Genomic DNA, 14,501 nt, shown 5'->3' on the forward strand with positions numbered 1-14,501 from the left:
TGAGAATTGCATTGCATTACAAAATTTTCTCAAGAATATTTCTAAATGATCATCTATAAATGTGTGTATACATTCATATAAATATAGTTACTTGAATACTTATCAACTATGCATGCACATACTGAAAAACCGTATGTCCATATACAGAGAGACAGAACTGTGATACTGCACTGAAACAGCATCGTGTATTAACTGAGTGGGATACTAAAGTGGCAAAGATACCTTTGAAGACGGGGAAGTCTTTCTTCAAGGCATCTTCTCTTTCTTTACCTGCCTATCAGCTGCATTTAAGAACCGAGAATGATTTAACTGCATGAAGAAATGACGTCTGAGGCACAGACTTCAGCGATGACTCCCAGAAAGATACGTCCGCTTGTTCTGAGGAATTCAAAGTCAAGCTTTCCAGCACCAAGCCTTAACTATCCCAACTCCAAAATTTTCTGACTTTAGAAATGAAACATCTCATACTCCCTTTCTTCACTATTTCTTTTCCTTTTTGAATCTTGATAAAAATATCACGATTGCAGATGACTGACAAGCGGTAATTATTGAACATATCCGCTCTGTTACTTACTGGCACCCAGAGCAGCAAACTTATATTCATTCTAAGATGGGAAAAACATACCTCCTATCAAATGTTATATCCATTCTAATTCTGTGTTCACCTAGGGGAGGTCCAACTTTTCCAACTACAAAAATGCATTTACAGCTGCTATCATCAAGGTTTTCATTGTTCTCCATAGTTTTTGAGACCGCAAAGTTATGAGGCGTAGTACAGGAAATAACTGTTGTACTTTCATTACTGCAGTGTAAGGGGTGTCTTTAGTAGACATAAATGTCCCAGAGGTCCCCAGGACATACCCTTGTATAGGTTTCTTGGGAATCAAAGAAAGATTCCTTCTGCCTACACAGCTAGAGAAACTGGCAATTTAGGGTCCCTAAGTTCTCCCATGTGTCCACCATTTTGGACTATGGCTCATAAAAGGGTCATTTTCCTCCGTGAGCACTAGGGAAAGCAGAACAGCATTAATATACATCCTTCCTAAATAAGGATTCATCTGCACAGCATAAGATCTGCTGCAGTTCTTTCCTCCTTTTGGATATGAAGGCACGTGCTGCAGCGTTGCTGGTAACATCACGCCCAAGCAGTGAGCGCAAGATAAAATGCACAGGGGTACTTACAGTAGTCCCTGGCAAAGGTAATGTCCTCAAGCCTGCTGACAGAATTGGCCAGGCATTTATCCACCGGTGACATTAGTTTCAGGTATTGTTCAGCAATATGACAGACACTAATTTGATCTAAGATTTAAGGAAAGCTGAGATCAAACAATCTCAGAATTTAAGGCAGACATTTATAATGCCTTATTTATACACAGACGTGTTTTTTTTGGCGGGGTATTCTCTTTTGACACAACATTGAAACTATGTCCTCATACTTGAGGTTGTACTTTCTTCACTTGCTGTTTTAAAGGAATAGTTATGTTGCTTTTTTTTAACACTTCAATTATTTCTGGGGTACATTTTTCTAAAGCTGACAGTTCTTATTTAAAAAATTGATCTTCCTAGGTTTAATCAGCTATGTGCATTTATCCTTGTTCAAAATGAGATACACCTTACAAAATATCCGATATCAGCCAGATGTACCCTTCTTCTGTGTGTCCGTTTTCCCATTTCCCAGGCTGCAGCACTACACAGCATTAGCAATACTGATATCCAGCATATTGATATAAAATGACCCTCTTAAGCTTCCTATTAGCTGTGCTCTCGTATTACAAAATCACTTTCCCATGCTTCATGTTCATTACTTAGCAACTGCTCCTTGCTTCTAAAAACCGCATCCTTATTTACGCATGCACATCCTGGCATATCTTTCTTAAAAGTAGAAAAAGAACAGGGATTAAGGGAAGCTATGATTGCATTTTATAAAATCGTAAGTGGCGTGAAAAAGATTCATAGGGAACAAGAGCCTTCTGTCTCTTCCAATACAAGAATTAGCAGGCAATCAATGAAATCAACATTGCAAGTCTGGAGCAAGCAGAGGAGATGGTTCTTCGAAGAACATATAGTTAAATTGAAGAATTTCTCATGGCTGGATGTTGTGCTGCCAAAATTTTAAAAGCAAAAAAGGCAGGATAAATTCTTTATTTGGGGGTGGAGAGGCAGTTCTACAGAAGGCTATTCAATACAAGATCAGGAAACCCCAAATTGCAAATTGCTGGAGGCTAGGAGAGCACTCTGGGGAAGTATCCTCAGATGCTTGCCTGGTTCTTGTACTCCTCTGTTGGCAAGTGCTATAGTGTACTATCAGAAAGAGAATCTGATGTCAGGGGACCTTTGTTCTAGCCCAATATGACCAGTTTTACATTCTTATATCACTTACATTTATTTTGATCACATCAAAGTTAGTCTAATGTGACTGCAAATAGAATTCAACCCTTCATATCATCATAACCTCCCTTACTGAGCACAAATACACAAAGGGAAAGTCCAAGGACTAAAAAATTCAATGAGCTGCCATCATGACTCAGTTTGTTGCATGTATCACGGGGAAAGCCTAATCTGATAATTTTATACAATGGAAAAATAGAGGGTTTTTTCCAGCGAGAAAAATTATCATTCATTAGTGAACAAAATTGCATCTAAACCTAAATTTATTTAGATTACAGCCGAACCACTCAGACATGTCGGTTGAATGGGAGACATTCATTAATACGGAAATAACAAGCAGAGTATTCACTAATACAGTAACATTTAGATATTCAGAGGGAGATGCATATGTACACAGGGAATATCTATGCATATTACTAGTAGATTTGTGTTTACTGGCAGAATATGCACCTGTGTATTTCCAGGCTGATGAGCTGTTACACAGGCACTCACATCAACTTTGAAGAAACGCTACTGAAGTTTGCACACCTGCTTTCCAAATCAAACAAAACAATCTGAAAGTGGCCTGATTTTCACACAAATCACATTGCTTTGTTGAATCTGTGTCTCCGGCCAGCTAAGTGGTACCCCAAAAAGCATGCACATATCCTCCCGCTGGTGGTCATGTGAATCATCTCCTCCTCCTCCTGAGGAAGCATGCTAGATACAATGATTTTTTGTTTCTCACCTTACAAAAGCATCGTCCTCATGCTGAGCTACAGAAGAACATGATTAAATGATATGTCACTGAAATAAAGGCTACGGCCATTTTCTACCACAGTAATATTTTCTAAAACCACAGGTTTTTGATCATTTCGGAGTGCACTGGGTTTCTCCTGGTGAGTAAAGATGTGCTTACTGAATTTAGAACATAGTTTCTCTCAGTCTGAGTTGCAGATTCCCAAGCTGCATAGTTGTGGTCGGACAACTCCTCCATGGGGCGTTTGGAGTTTCCTGAGTATGGAGGGAAAAAAGAATTAATCTGACTCCAGTGTTTAACTCATTTGCAGGACTCAGATTTCCTGTTCTGCAAACATAAAGGGTTTGCAAAGAGCGCGTAAGAGCTTCCAAGATGTATAGCTATGTGAGTGCTAAAGATAGGGAGCCCCATTCTTCTCTCCGGCTTAAATTGCCAAAGCTTTGTGGATTTCAGCTGTATTATTACCAATTCAAATGTGTTCCAAGTCAGAGGAAAGTCAAGAACAATGTGTATTTATGAAAAAAGGCCAATTCTTGTTTGGCTGAAGTTCATAACCCGAAAAGAACCCAGTAATTCCACTATTCTCCAGCCTAAAAGTTGGCTACATCTTTCACTTATCAGCATCTGTTCTGTGGTGCAGGGCATTAGTAGCATGGAGGTGGATATGTTTAGTGATTATTTACATTGCAATTTTCAAAGGCAGAGGAACGTTTTAATCTTAGATGAAGTTACAGTATGAAAAAAATCAGGTCAAACTGGAAACTAAAGCAGCGCTTGAAAAGGGAAGTAAAATACCATGGCAAGGTCTATTTGAGGTGATAGCTAGAGAGTAAACATGATTGTATGTGCCATAAGATTTTCTAAGCTAACTTAGTGGTTGAGAAAGGTGCTGAGCTAAGATTCTTGGGAACAAAGGAACATAGCACTGACCTAATTCGTCTCCTTTAATCAACAGTAAAGTCCCATTCACTTCTAGAGAGTAGAATTATGCTAAGTTAAGCACTTCTGAAAACCCCCAAAGAAATGTTTGTGTATAAATTTGGCAGGTGTGGTATAAGCACTGCCGATGCACACCCCCTTTCATACCGACTTACATGTTTTTAGGAGCAATACATGCGAGTGTGAAAGGACAGTCAGATTTTAATATCCCTAGGATTATTTAATGTTCTTATTTCAAGAATGACTCCAGCTAATGCATTCTATGTTGGCTTGTGAACGTGCATCTAAAAGCAGGAACAGGATCATAAGCCTATTTCACATTGGCTACCATATAGTTTTCAGGTAGAAGCATGAAATTTTCCAGGCTAGATGAGGCTACGAAGTCCTTCCATTAGGGTCATCTATCTTCACTATCACCCAAATCCACCACGTTAGCTGTTTCTTACAAAGCTGCTCACTGCTTTAGTCTTGATTGTCTAGGAAGCTCATAAGACACAATCATCTGCTATTGCAGATCTTCTGAAATTTAAAGTTAGCACTTTGCTATAGCACATCTGTGATTTGAATCCTGAATTTAAAGAGTGTTTCATCTGGCAAAAAAACTTCGGAAAGGCACATCTTCCTAAGATATTTTGTGATAACACCTGATACAAGGAAATAATTTAGCATCTCTTCAATGCCTTTACTTCGCCAATCACTATCCTTTAAGGAATGAAAAAATATCCTGTATTTACAAAACCTGCATTTAAGGGCCAGCTCCAGCTGGGAAACTATGATTCCCCATTACAAGAGTGAAAGACAGACTATGCAAAACAACACAGGTAAACAGGCAAGAGAGGATGAGGAGGGCATGGCTTTGATAAGTGGCCCTATATGAAACTGCTGGGCTTGTGGTTATTGCTTCTGCAGGACTTCTTTGGTATGGTTGAATTGGTAAAAGAAATCAAAGGAGAGAGACACTGGCACCTGTAATTTACAAATCTAAACCGAACACCTTTCACTTCCTCCCAGCTATAATTTTTCATTGTCTTTTAACCCAGGATCGTTATCGATTCAGGTCAGTATTGGTCAGTCAGTTTGTACTGTGCATAACAAATACAGGGAGAGATAATTAACATTTTAAGAAGATAAGAGGAGTGTTCACTGCAGAGTGCTCCACACACATACACGCAGTTGTGCCAAACGTCTCTGACAACTGGTGAAGCAGCAGCCCACGCCTGGCTGTGCAATTCCTTCGGAAACGACGTGGAAGGTGGCCAGCGTCAGCACAGCCCAGTTCTCAGCTTCTCCTACGTTGCTGAGCACACCGGGGTTTCCAGAGTCACCAATTCCTGCTCTAGCAGCAAACGAAGAAAATAATTTTAAAGAGCCAATACAAATATTTGACTTCATAGAACAGTTTGCTGGAGGGGGGGGGATCAGATAATTAAAGAATGGATAATTAAAAAACAGATAATTAGATAATTAAAACAAAGCCTGACAATTTCAATATTGAACTTTAAAAATCCTAGCATCCTGCTTTGGTATCAGAAGGAAAGTTAACTCAGTCAATAAGGCTGTTACCCACAAATATTGTCCAAAAATGCAAACAACAGTATCCTGAAGTTTGGTTAGCTAAAATTTGCAGACATTTCATTCATGAATTAAGAAACCACTTGTGGGATTCAGTGTATCAGACGTTCAGTGTATAGGCCATATTTCATATTTTGTAAGGGTAGCATTTTTATTAAATATCTTCATGAACTTTTAGACTGCAAAATACAGACAATGAAAATTTTCCATTAGAAATCTAGATTAAAAAATATATTAGGAAGAAGGGCTTTCACTGGAGAGTCTTTCCATTTTCTGCAGTTTCCATTTTAAGGAACAGCCCTTTAGAGTATTGGTATATGACAGAGAAAAAAGGGAAGTCATTTAAAAAGAAGAGAAAATGAAGCTGAAAAATGAGCAGGCAGAATGGACTTATTTGGTCAGCTGACTCATACCAGAGCAATTCCTGAAACCTACGCAAAAGCCTGGAAAATAAATAAGATTCTTCTGTGGGATTTCCTTTTCCTTGGTCCTTGGAGAAAAACTGTCTATTTAACTATAAAGCAACCAGCTCTTTGTTCCTCTTCAGTAGCTCTTACGCTTGGCTCTGTTCTGTGGGAAACAGCTCCCTTTTATGTTTCACCTAGACGGTGATTACTCCCTGTATTTAAGCTTCTGCATGATGGAGAGATGAGAAACATATCACACAAGAAACAAAATCAGACTCTGTCATTCCTTTGTCGAGCAAAACACATCAGAGCCTATTGGCACAGTCCTTTTTCAGAACCAGCTCCTTCAGTGCACCCTCTGGATGGCAATTACTGCAGCAGAGTAGTCGAGAAATGTTCCTTGGACTTAGACAACTGCCAACACTAATTAAATATTTCTTCAATGTCCACATTCCTCACACAGGTGCTGAGGATGTCTAAATGCATTATACATACAAAAGGAAAACCCAGAGAAGACACGCATCATCAAATACATTTTTTAATCCCTGTAAATGCACTTGGAATAACAGCAGGATTGAAAACAGCTCCTTGGTGAATGTGTTTGTTTCAACACTCTTGATGGGCTGCTAGATATTAAAGAAGCTATTACACACTCTCTGCAAGAACCTACCTTTCCCTGAACTTCCACTTTATGCAATTTTACAGCAGACTAGAGTTGGAAATAAAAGATGGTAGAGAGGACCCCAAAATGTCTGTGAAGGTATAAACTGATTGCACAGTCCACCGACTTCAGGCTGACACAAGTTCAGGCACTCAAATTTATTTAGACAACAAACTTCTACTGATTCTTCAGGTGATTTAGACTCCTCGGCATCATAAAAAGTTTACATATAAAGCAGATTAAGAAGTGTCCTCATGAATATGTAATTCTGGGTGGAGGACTATTGCAAATCCCAAGACTAGATGTGGCTACAGATTTTGTTAGAACATTGATACGTTTTTCATGTCTATTAGCTTCCTTGCCTACTTGTCTGAGCCAACTCCCACATTACTACGATTCTCCTTATTAATTTTCCATGTTCTGTCTATAACATTTTTCTAGAAAATGCAGGAAAGGAGCAGATGCAAAAACCCAAACTGATATATGAACCATGCACATAAGCATTGTCTTTTCTGTGTCATGTTTGTGTAGTCCCTAGCACAAAGAGATAAACAAATCAATAATTTCTGTGAGATTATCCAGTGGCATATCTGTTGTGCCGTTTTTAGTAGGAAAACAAAACCAAAAAACCACCTGGACTCTACGAGCCTGGACAAGCAGGCACTACATACATACAAACGAATCTGCACATCTGAGTTATTCCCAAAGGCAAGCAGGAAACACATAGAAAAATAAGCCAGGCCACTGAGAAAACATCACTCAGCAGCTCCATAGCATTAATTCTTCTCAATAAATGAAATTGTTAATAAGCACTTTTGAAAATGATGGACAACTTAGATGAACTTCATTGGACATAGGACAGTGGCAGTAGTCAAAAATTCTGCTTCAGGTACCTGTGTGAAGGAAATGCTAAAGAGGCAAGCTGACAGCACATGCATGTACAAGAGCCTCACACAGATCTCAGGTGAGTGGGAGGCTGTGAGGGTCCTTGTCCCACCAAGTGGGCAGCCGTCTGTGGGCCCATGAGACCTCATCTCCCAGCTGCCACCACTACCTCTGCATAATACTGCTGTTCCCCTCCCTCAGCCGAATCCTCTCCTGACTACTTTACACCAGGCTGAACAGCATCCAAGAGAACAAAAAGAGAGATTCAAACACGTTTAATGATGTTTTTCCCTGCGTAGGGTTATGGGGTGTATTAGCCTTGACAGAACAAGTTTTCCAACAGTGATGGGATTTGGAGCATCGATCCACCAGCGTTTAACCTTCTTCCAGAGGCAGCACTCTGAAACAAAACCAGCCAAAAAGGTGTCCAAATGCTATAAAAATGAGGGAGGTGGCTGTATTTAAGGATCAATACAATGAGTATATTTTACTCAAGTATCCACAAGATACTTCTGCTAGCCAACATGGGTGGGGGTTCATTTCTGCTTTTTGTTTTTCAAAGAAGATTCCTGGATTTCTATGAGAAAAATTATATTGTGTTAAAACTGAGAAAGAACTTCTCTTTCCGAGCAAGATTTCTCTCCAGGAAAACATCACAGACTATACCGACACTTCAGCATACTTTCTGTCGCTACTGGGGAAGGCCAGCACATAGCAAAAGCTGGCCAACGCCTTTTTCACCTTTATTTAAAAGCATCCACAACTGGACTGAGATTTTTGACATTTGCTGAACACAGGTTACAGTCTTCTCCTGGGCCTCTACATGGGGCAGTTTCGCTGCTTTGCAGTGCAGAACAAAAGATACAGGACATTGACTGTATTTTTTAAAGATATGGCATGCAAAAGGTTTAGGTAATTTCTTCACACTTACTCTTTTTTCTTTGATTTCATTTGATAGCCACCATTCACCACTAATTACAGCAGTTCTTGACACAAAACTGCTCTTGATAAACTTCCAGAAGTGGAGGCTAAATTCTTCTTATGCCTCTTTCTTCAAACCTCTTCTGAGCCCTCACTGTTAATTCACACACTGGCAGGTAACGTTGTCTTTCAGTCCTGTTATGCAACTTGGCTTCCAACATGTGCAAGAACTAACATGTTTCTCCAGATATTTGCTTTCCCAGACTCCTGCCTTCTCAGCAATGTGAGGTACTTTGTGTAGTCGTCTCAACTTCCTTTGAATCCCCGTTTTTCTAAATACTTTGATTTTTTTCAGAGATAGGAAAAGTCAGTTGTATATTTATCTTGAACTATCAAACGCACTAAAAAGAACCGATCTGGGATTCCAGGCACCATGGCTAAATAATAAAAATACAGTCAGCCTTATGCAAACAAAAGTGTACACACCAGCCACCTCAAAATCATGCAGGGCAAAAAACTATTCCCGCCACAGATCCCCCAGAAAAGAAACCTCAGTGGTTGGTACAGCCCTTCCCACTCTGAAAGCATCAGACTTTGCTTTTAGCCCCCAAAATATTGGACAATCCAAAACACAGCATTTTAAGTCACCTTCTGTTTTGGTATTTCCATGCATGCAAGTGCTGAAATTGTTCATTGTTCTGAATCATGAGAATACCAAATATAGATTTATCTTTCAATCCTATCTTTAAATCTCTAATTTTAAATCTACGACGCTACAGATTTATGTAGTTAGAGATTTACTCCTTGCTAGAAATGGCTATTTGATATCAACCAGTAGGACAAAACATATCTCCTGTCTTTGGTTTCTTTTTCACAGCTTGACTAATGCGTCAAATTGACTATATTTTAACAAGGAGATGCAGTATATCTGAGAAATAAAATAGCACAGTCCTTAGTAGGTGTTCACATTCTTCAGCTGGCCATCTTTTACGCATTTGAAGCAAATATTTTTTATCGCCACATGTCAATAAAAACTAAGAGCCAATAAAACAGCATAGCTTGCATTGTGGGGCACTGTTAAACAGAAATACATGGATGACATCCAGTTGCTTTAAGGCACAGTGAGTGTAATTCAGTAGGAGGCAAAAGAACTTCATTTACCACCATGGATTTTTTCTTTTCGTAAAAAAAAAAAATGTTTTTAGTATGATATTGTTGAAAACCAAAGATTTAAATCACCAGCATTCCTTTAAATGGGAATCTTCAAATGTGGTGATTGTTTATTAGTTGATTTACTTCTGGTTTTGTAATTACCTGTTCGTTTTTACTGTTTGAGATTCTAGGCTGGCACCATTTCTGCAGAGACTAAATCAGGCAATATTAAGGGCTTTTTGTGATTCTAGGGCAAGGCATTTTTAAAGTACAAAGCAACAGCTATTTTTGCTGGCCGACAGTCTAGAGCCTAAAGACACATGATTATGCCCTCAGAAAGGCAACAGCCAGAGCACATGATGGTCATTTACTATAACCCCCGCCTCCCTGTCAGCCCCTTTGCTTGGGGACAAAGGACCAGAGTATCTGAGCTCACTGCGCTTGCTACGAGATGTACAGCACGGCTCCTACAGTCTCTCTGAACAACAGACACCAGTCACCTCCAGACAACCTCCAGCAACTATTCTTTCAGCAACCTGCTACACTTCCATTCACGTCCTCAAAATAAAAAGACAGGAGAAGCCAAACCGAGGCAGATCAAGCAAACTTTCCTTATGTTCAGTCAATCACTCCTTCAGAGAAGCCCACCAGGCACGTCAGAAAAGAATAACGATTCCAAGGCAAAGGAACCAAATGAAGACAACTCCGAGGCGAAGAAACGGCAACTCTTTCACACTGCAGTCAGCACAAAAGCATTTCCAACTGCTCTGCCACTCCAGCGCTCTCCATCTTACAGCCCTCTCCAGAGACGGGCAGAGAGAGAATATCAGAGCAGAACCCATCGCATGAAACACAGCTCTCAAGAGCACAGACAAACCATAGGATGAATGAGGCACTGGAGCCAAAGGACAAAAAAACCCACTGGAATAAGCAATCCAAAACATTAAGAAAAACAGGAGCAAAACAAACTCTTGGAAATTTAACCCAACGGCTCAGATAATCCTGTAATAACACAGTTGCTCTTACCTTTGCCATCTGTGCCTGCACGCCATTTGCTTTGAGAGATGCTACTGCTTTCTGTGCTGCTGCTGGACTGTCAAAATCTACAAAACCATAACCTGAAAAACAAACAGATAAACAGACATTTTCATTATTATCCATGCGTATTTGCATAGATACAGATCTTATTTTTATGAATGTCCTGGTTTCGGCTGGGATAGAGTTAATTTTCTTCCCAGTAGCTGGTATAGTGTTGTGTTTTGGATTTAGTATGAGAATAACGTTGATAACACACTGATGTTTTAGTTGTTGCTAAGTGGTGCTGACACTACATAAAGGACTTTTCAGCTTCTCATGCTCTACCGACTGAGAAGGCTGGAGATGCAAAAGAGGTTGGGAGGGGGTACAGCCAGCTGACCCAAACTGGCCAAAGGGATATTCCATACCATATGACGTCATGCTCAGCATATAAACTAGGGGAAAGCTGGCCGGGGGGCTGCTGCTTGGGGACATTCTGAGTGATGGTATTTGTCTTCCCAAGTAACCGTTAAGTGTGATGGAGCCCTGCTTTCCTGGAGATGGCTGAACACCTGCCTGCCGATGGGAAGGAGTGAATAAATTCCTTGTTTTGCTTTGCTTGCGTGCACGGCTTTTGCTTTACCTATTAAACTGTCTTTATCTCAGTTTTCTCACTTTTACCCTTCTGCTTCTCTCCCCCATCCCACTGGGGGGGAGTAAGCGAGTGGCTGTGTGGTGCTTAGTTGCTGGCTGGGGTTAAAGCACGACAGTAAAGAAGGAAAACATTGTCTCATAGTCTTCCAGTAGCGCTGCCACCACCACCAGCCATCACACCTCTATTTCTCACACCTTCCCTCCCCAACCTAGTGGGGTTTAAGGAAATGCAATGATCTGAAGCTTCAAAGTGCAGGAAGGTACGCAGCAGAGGGGGAGAGAAGGCAGCTCTTTGCCTGTCCTAACAGATAAAAGGTCCCTGGCAGCAGGAGGGCACACACTCGTGGGGCTCTGGTGCTTTGGAGTCCTGCCCCATCTCTTCCATGAGAGAAGGCAGCAGTATGGCGCTCTCTGGGATACAAAGCTACAGCTTGCAATGGCTGGTTTAATGAGAAAACAACACCCTTTCCCTATCCCTTGAACCCAACGAGGATTAATCTTCAGAAGAGGAGGGTAGCGGGTCTCTGCAGCAGGCTGGGGCCATCTGTGTAGGGGCAGGGAGCACAGTCTTCCAGCAGGTGGGAGCAATTAAGGGAGAAATCGCAACCTGCGCTCTACAAGTGACGGCCAGATAGCTCTAGAAGATGGTAAGATAATGAAGTTGCAGCCTGGTTAAACCACATCCCCTTCATCTCGCCGCCCTCTCTGCTGGAACAAGGGCCAGGTCCCTACCAGGAACTGCTTCAGGGTATCATCTGAACAGCAGCTTAGTGAGGTTAGATCTTAGGGATTGGCAAGGGGTAATCATCTGCTTTTAAGTGGCTTTCCTACTCGCAGTATTTGCATTAGTTTAGCTTATTAATCAGCCAGTCACTTCCTATCTTCTCTTCTTCCCTCTCCATTTTTAATTCCTTTAACCAGCGAGACTGGTATGTTCAAGGAAGACCAGTGCTGTTAAGTCCCTACTAGATATCAACAACTCTGGAAGTATTTTTATTTTCCTAGAAATACAAAGCAGGGCAAAGAGGACAAGGAATGGACTTTTCACAACTTCTAAGCACTGAGCTATCTCTGATCTTCAACAGCATTCAAATGTCTTGCTCATAAAGATTTCAACAGAGTTAGGAAGATTTAAAAATCTCGCCAAGCACCTATTTAGGCAGCTGCATATATTTCACAATCCATCCAGGGAAAATCCCAGCCTACATCTCTTATTAAGCAATTACAGTGCAGGTAGGCACGTGCTGCTTGGACAAGCTGTGGCCAGGGGCCACCTCTTTGGCATCTCCCTGGGAAGCCATACGAACGAAACTGAACTGCCTGAAAGCTTTAATAATATTAGCACAAGCATATTTATAGCATAGCAGCTCCTTTGCAGACATCTCCATTTACTAGGTCAATATACATCATACAGGAGGCAACCACAGATATGCTTTCCTGCCGTATCCATTTTTATTTCTTTTGCCAGCCTTTCTTCCTGCTCCTGGGAGGCCTTATTGCCTTCTTCTCGGCACCAAATTTAGGTTTAAGAGTGCGTGCTTGTGATCACCTTGCCCCCCAAGTTATAAACATCTCTTCATTATTATTTTGGTATGCATGCATTACTGAATGCAGGGGTTAGTTCAATGATGAAAGAATTTTGTGCACATGGACTTTTTTGTTTTCTTGGCTTAAATCTTATTCGCAAAGTTTTAAGAAAATGAAAAAGAAATAAGAAAAAAGAAACAGCCAAAATTGTTAAAGAAACTGCTGACTGACTTGAAGAGTATGAAAAGCATTATTTTGGTAACAAAGTCAGGATCTGAACCTTTCTGTTCTTTTCTTCCCTCAGTTTTCTGGGGGTTTTTTGTTTGTTTGTTTTGGGTGAATTTTTTGGTAGGGCATTACTACAAATTGAGGGAAAGCCTAGAACAACTGTTCACTGGGACAGCAGATCTAATAAACACCACCATGAAGGAGTGCACTGGAGTTTGGTCAACTTGGGGAGGTGGGGGCTGTTTTAGCTGCTCAGATTCCCTCATTTGATTTTCCCTTTTTATTGCTACTGAGCATGCCATTTTTAAATCTACATCGCATCTTGCTTTGCAGTGTTATCCAAGCTTTCTTTTCACTGCAGAGCGGCAGTGAAGCTGATGCTGTTTTAAACCAAAAAACATGCTACAAGAGAGCAAAAGTCCTCCCTCGATTTCTCCAATGTCTTTGCCCTTTGGGAGAGCAGCTTCTGGGAGGAAGAAGAAGATACAATTAGATGTAGCTTCCATCTTGCCAGATGAGAGATCCTGACAAGAAGCCAGAGCTGCCAAGTGGGAAACCTGAAATGCCTTGGGAAGTCATGGGACGGCTTGGATCAAACACAGAGCAAATTATTTTTTAGGATAGCAAGGTGCTCTTCTCAGGAGACTAAATTTCTTTTTATTTCTCAACCTGTTCATGCCCAAAAACTAGGAGGTGAAAATGCAAAAATAAGTTTTAATATTGGCATTAAAAACAGATAATAGAGTTAGATTTTTATATTTATCATTGGTATACAGTGCAGGATTCATGGATGCAGTAATAGAAGGGAAATTATTTTTAATATGACTTTCTAGACAGCATGGTAAGTATTCACATCTAAGTTAGTATTGCTTGTAAATATAAACCAGAACGTGTAAGAATATTCCAATGTTGTATTATAGAGATCAGATAAATCACATAGTGATTTATTGAAGATTAACATCAGTCCATAATATCTAAAACCATGAATATCTTCTAAACATTTATTCAATGAGCACAAGGGGCTACATAACCATATCAGAGATCCAGTGAGAGTCTTGAGACAAAAAAAAACTTGCACCTTTAGCTGCCCATTATGCATTCTAGTATTACTACTCCCAGCCTCACTGCAAAGCTGCTCTTTTCCCCTCAAGTTCATTTTCATTCCAAGTATCTTTTTCTGGCCCTCCCCTCTCCCGACACATCTCTCCACCACACACAGAACATCAGGACAAAATCACTCCATGGCTGAAAATCCGTCCAAAGAACATCAATCTGCCGCAAGGGAAGCCAAGTTCCCAGGCTGTTTCAGCATTCAAGTATCCTTACAAGAACCCTGCAATGCTATATAACAGAAAACCAGGCATGCTGCCTTTTTGTACAGTTTACGTTCTTCCATGTGGATGTTTATAGC

At 40.5% G+C, this 14,501-nt stretch overlaps 1 protein-coding gene across 2 annotated transcripts in view; it reads right to left on the bottom strand.

Moving 5' to 3' along the window:
• Positions 1-14,501, bottom strand: part of RBMS3 (RNA binding motif single stranded interacting protein 3) — a 711,967-nt gene that overhangs the window by 246,542 nt on the left and 450,924 nt on the right. For both annotated transcript variants that reach the window (XM_075143380.1, XM_075143379.1), the window contains one exon: positions 10,691-10,782. In XM_075143380.1, coding sequence (XP_074999481.1) covers positions 10,691-10,782 — 92 coding nt within the window. The remainder of the gene's footprint in view (positions 1-10,690; positions 10,783-14,501) is intronic.

The sequence above is a fragment of the Calonectris borealis genome, chromosome 2 (genome assembly GCF_964195595.1).
Source record: "Calonectris borealis chromosome 2, bCalBor7.hap1.2, whole genome shotgun sequence".
Classification (NCBI taxonomy): Eukaryota; Metazoa; Chordata; class Aves; order Procellariiformes; family Procellariidae; genus Calonectris; species Calonectris borealis.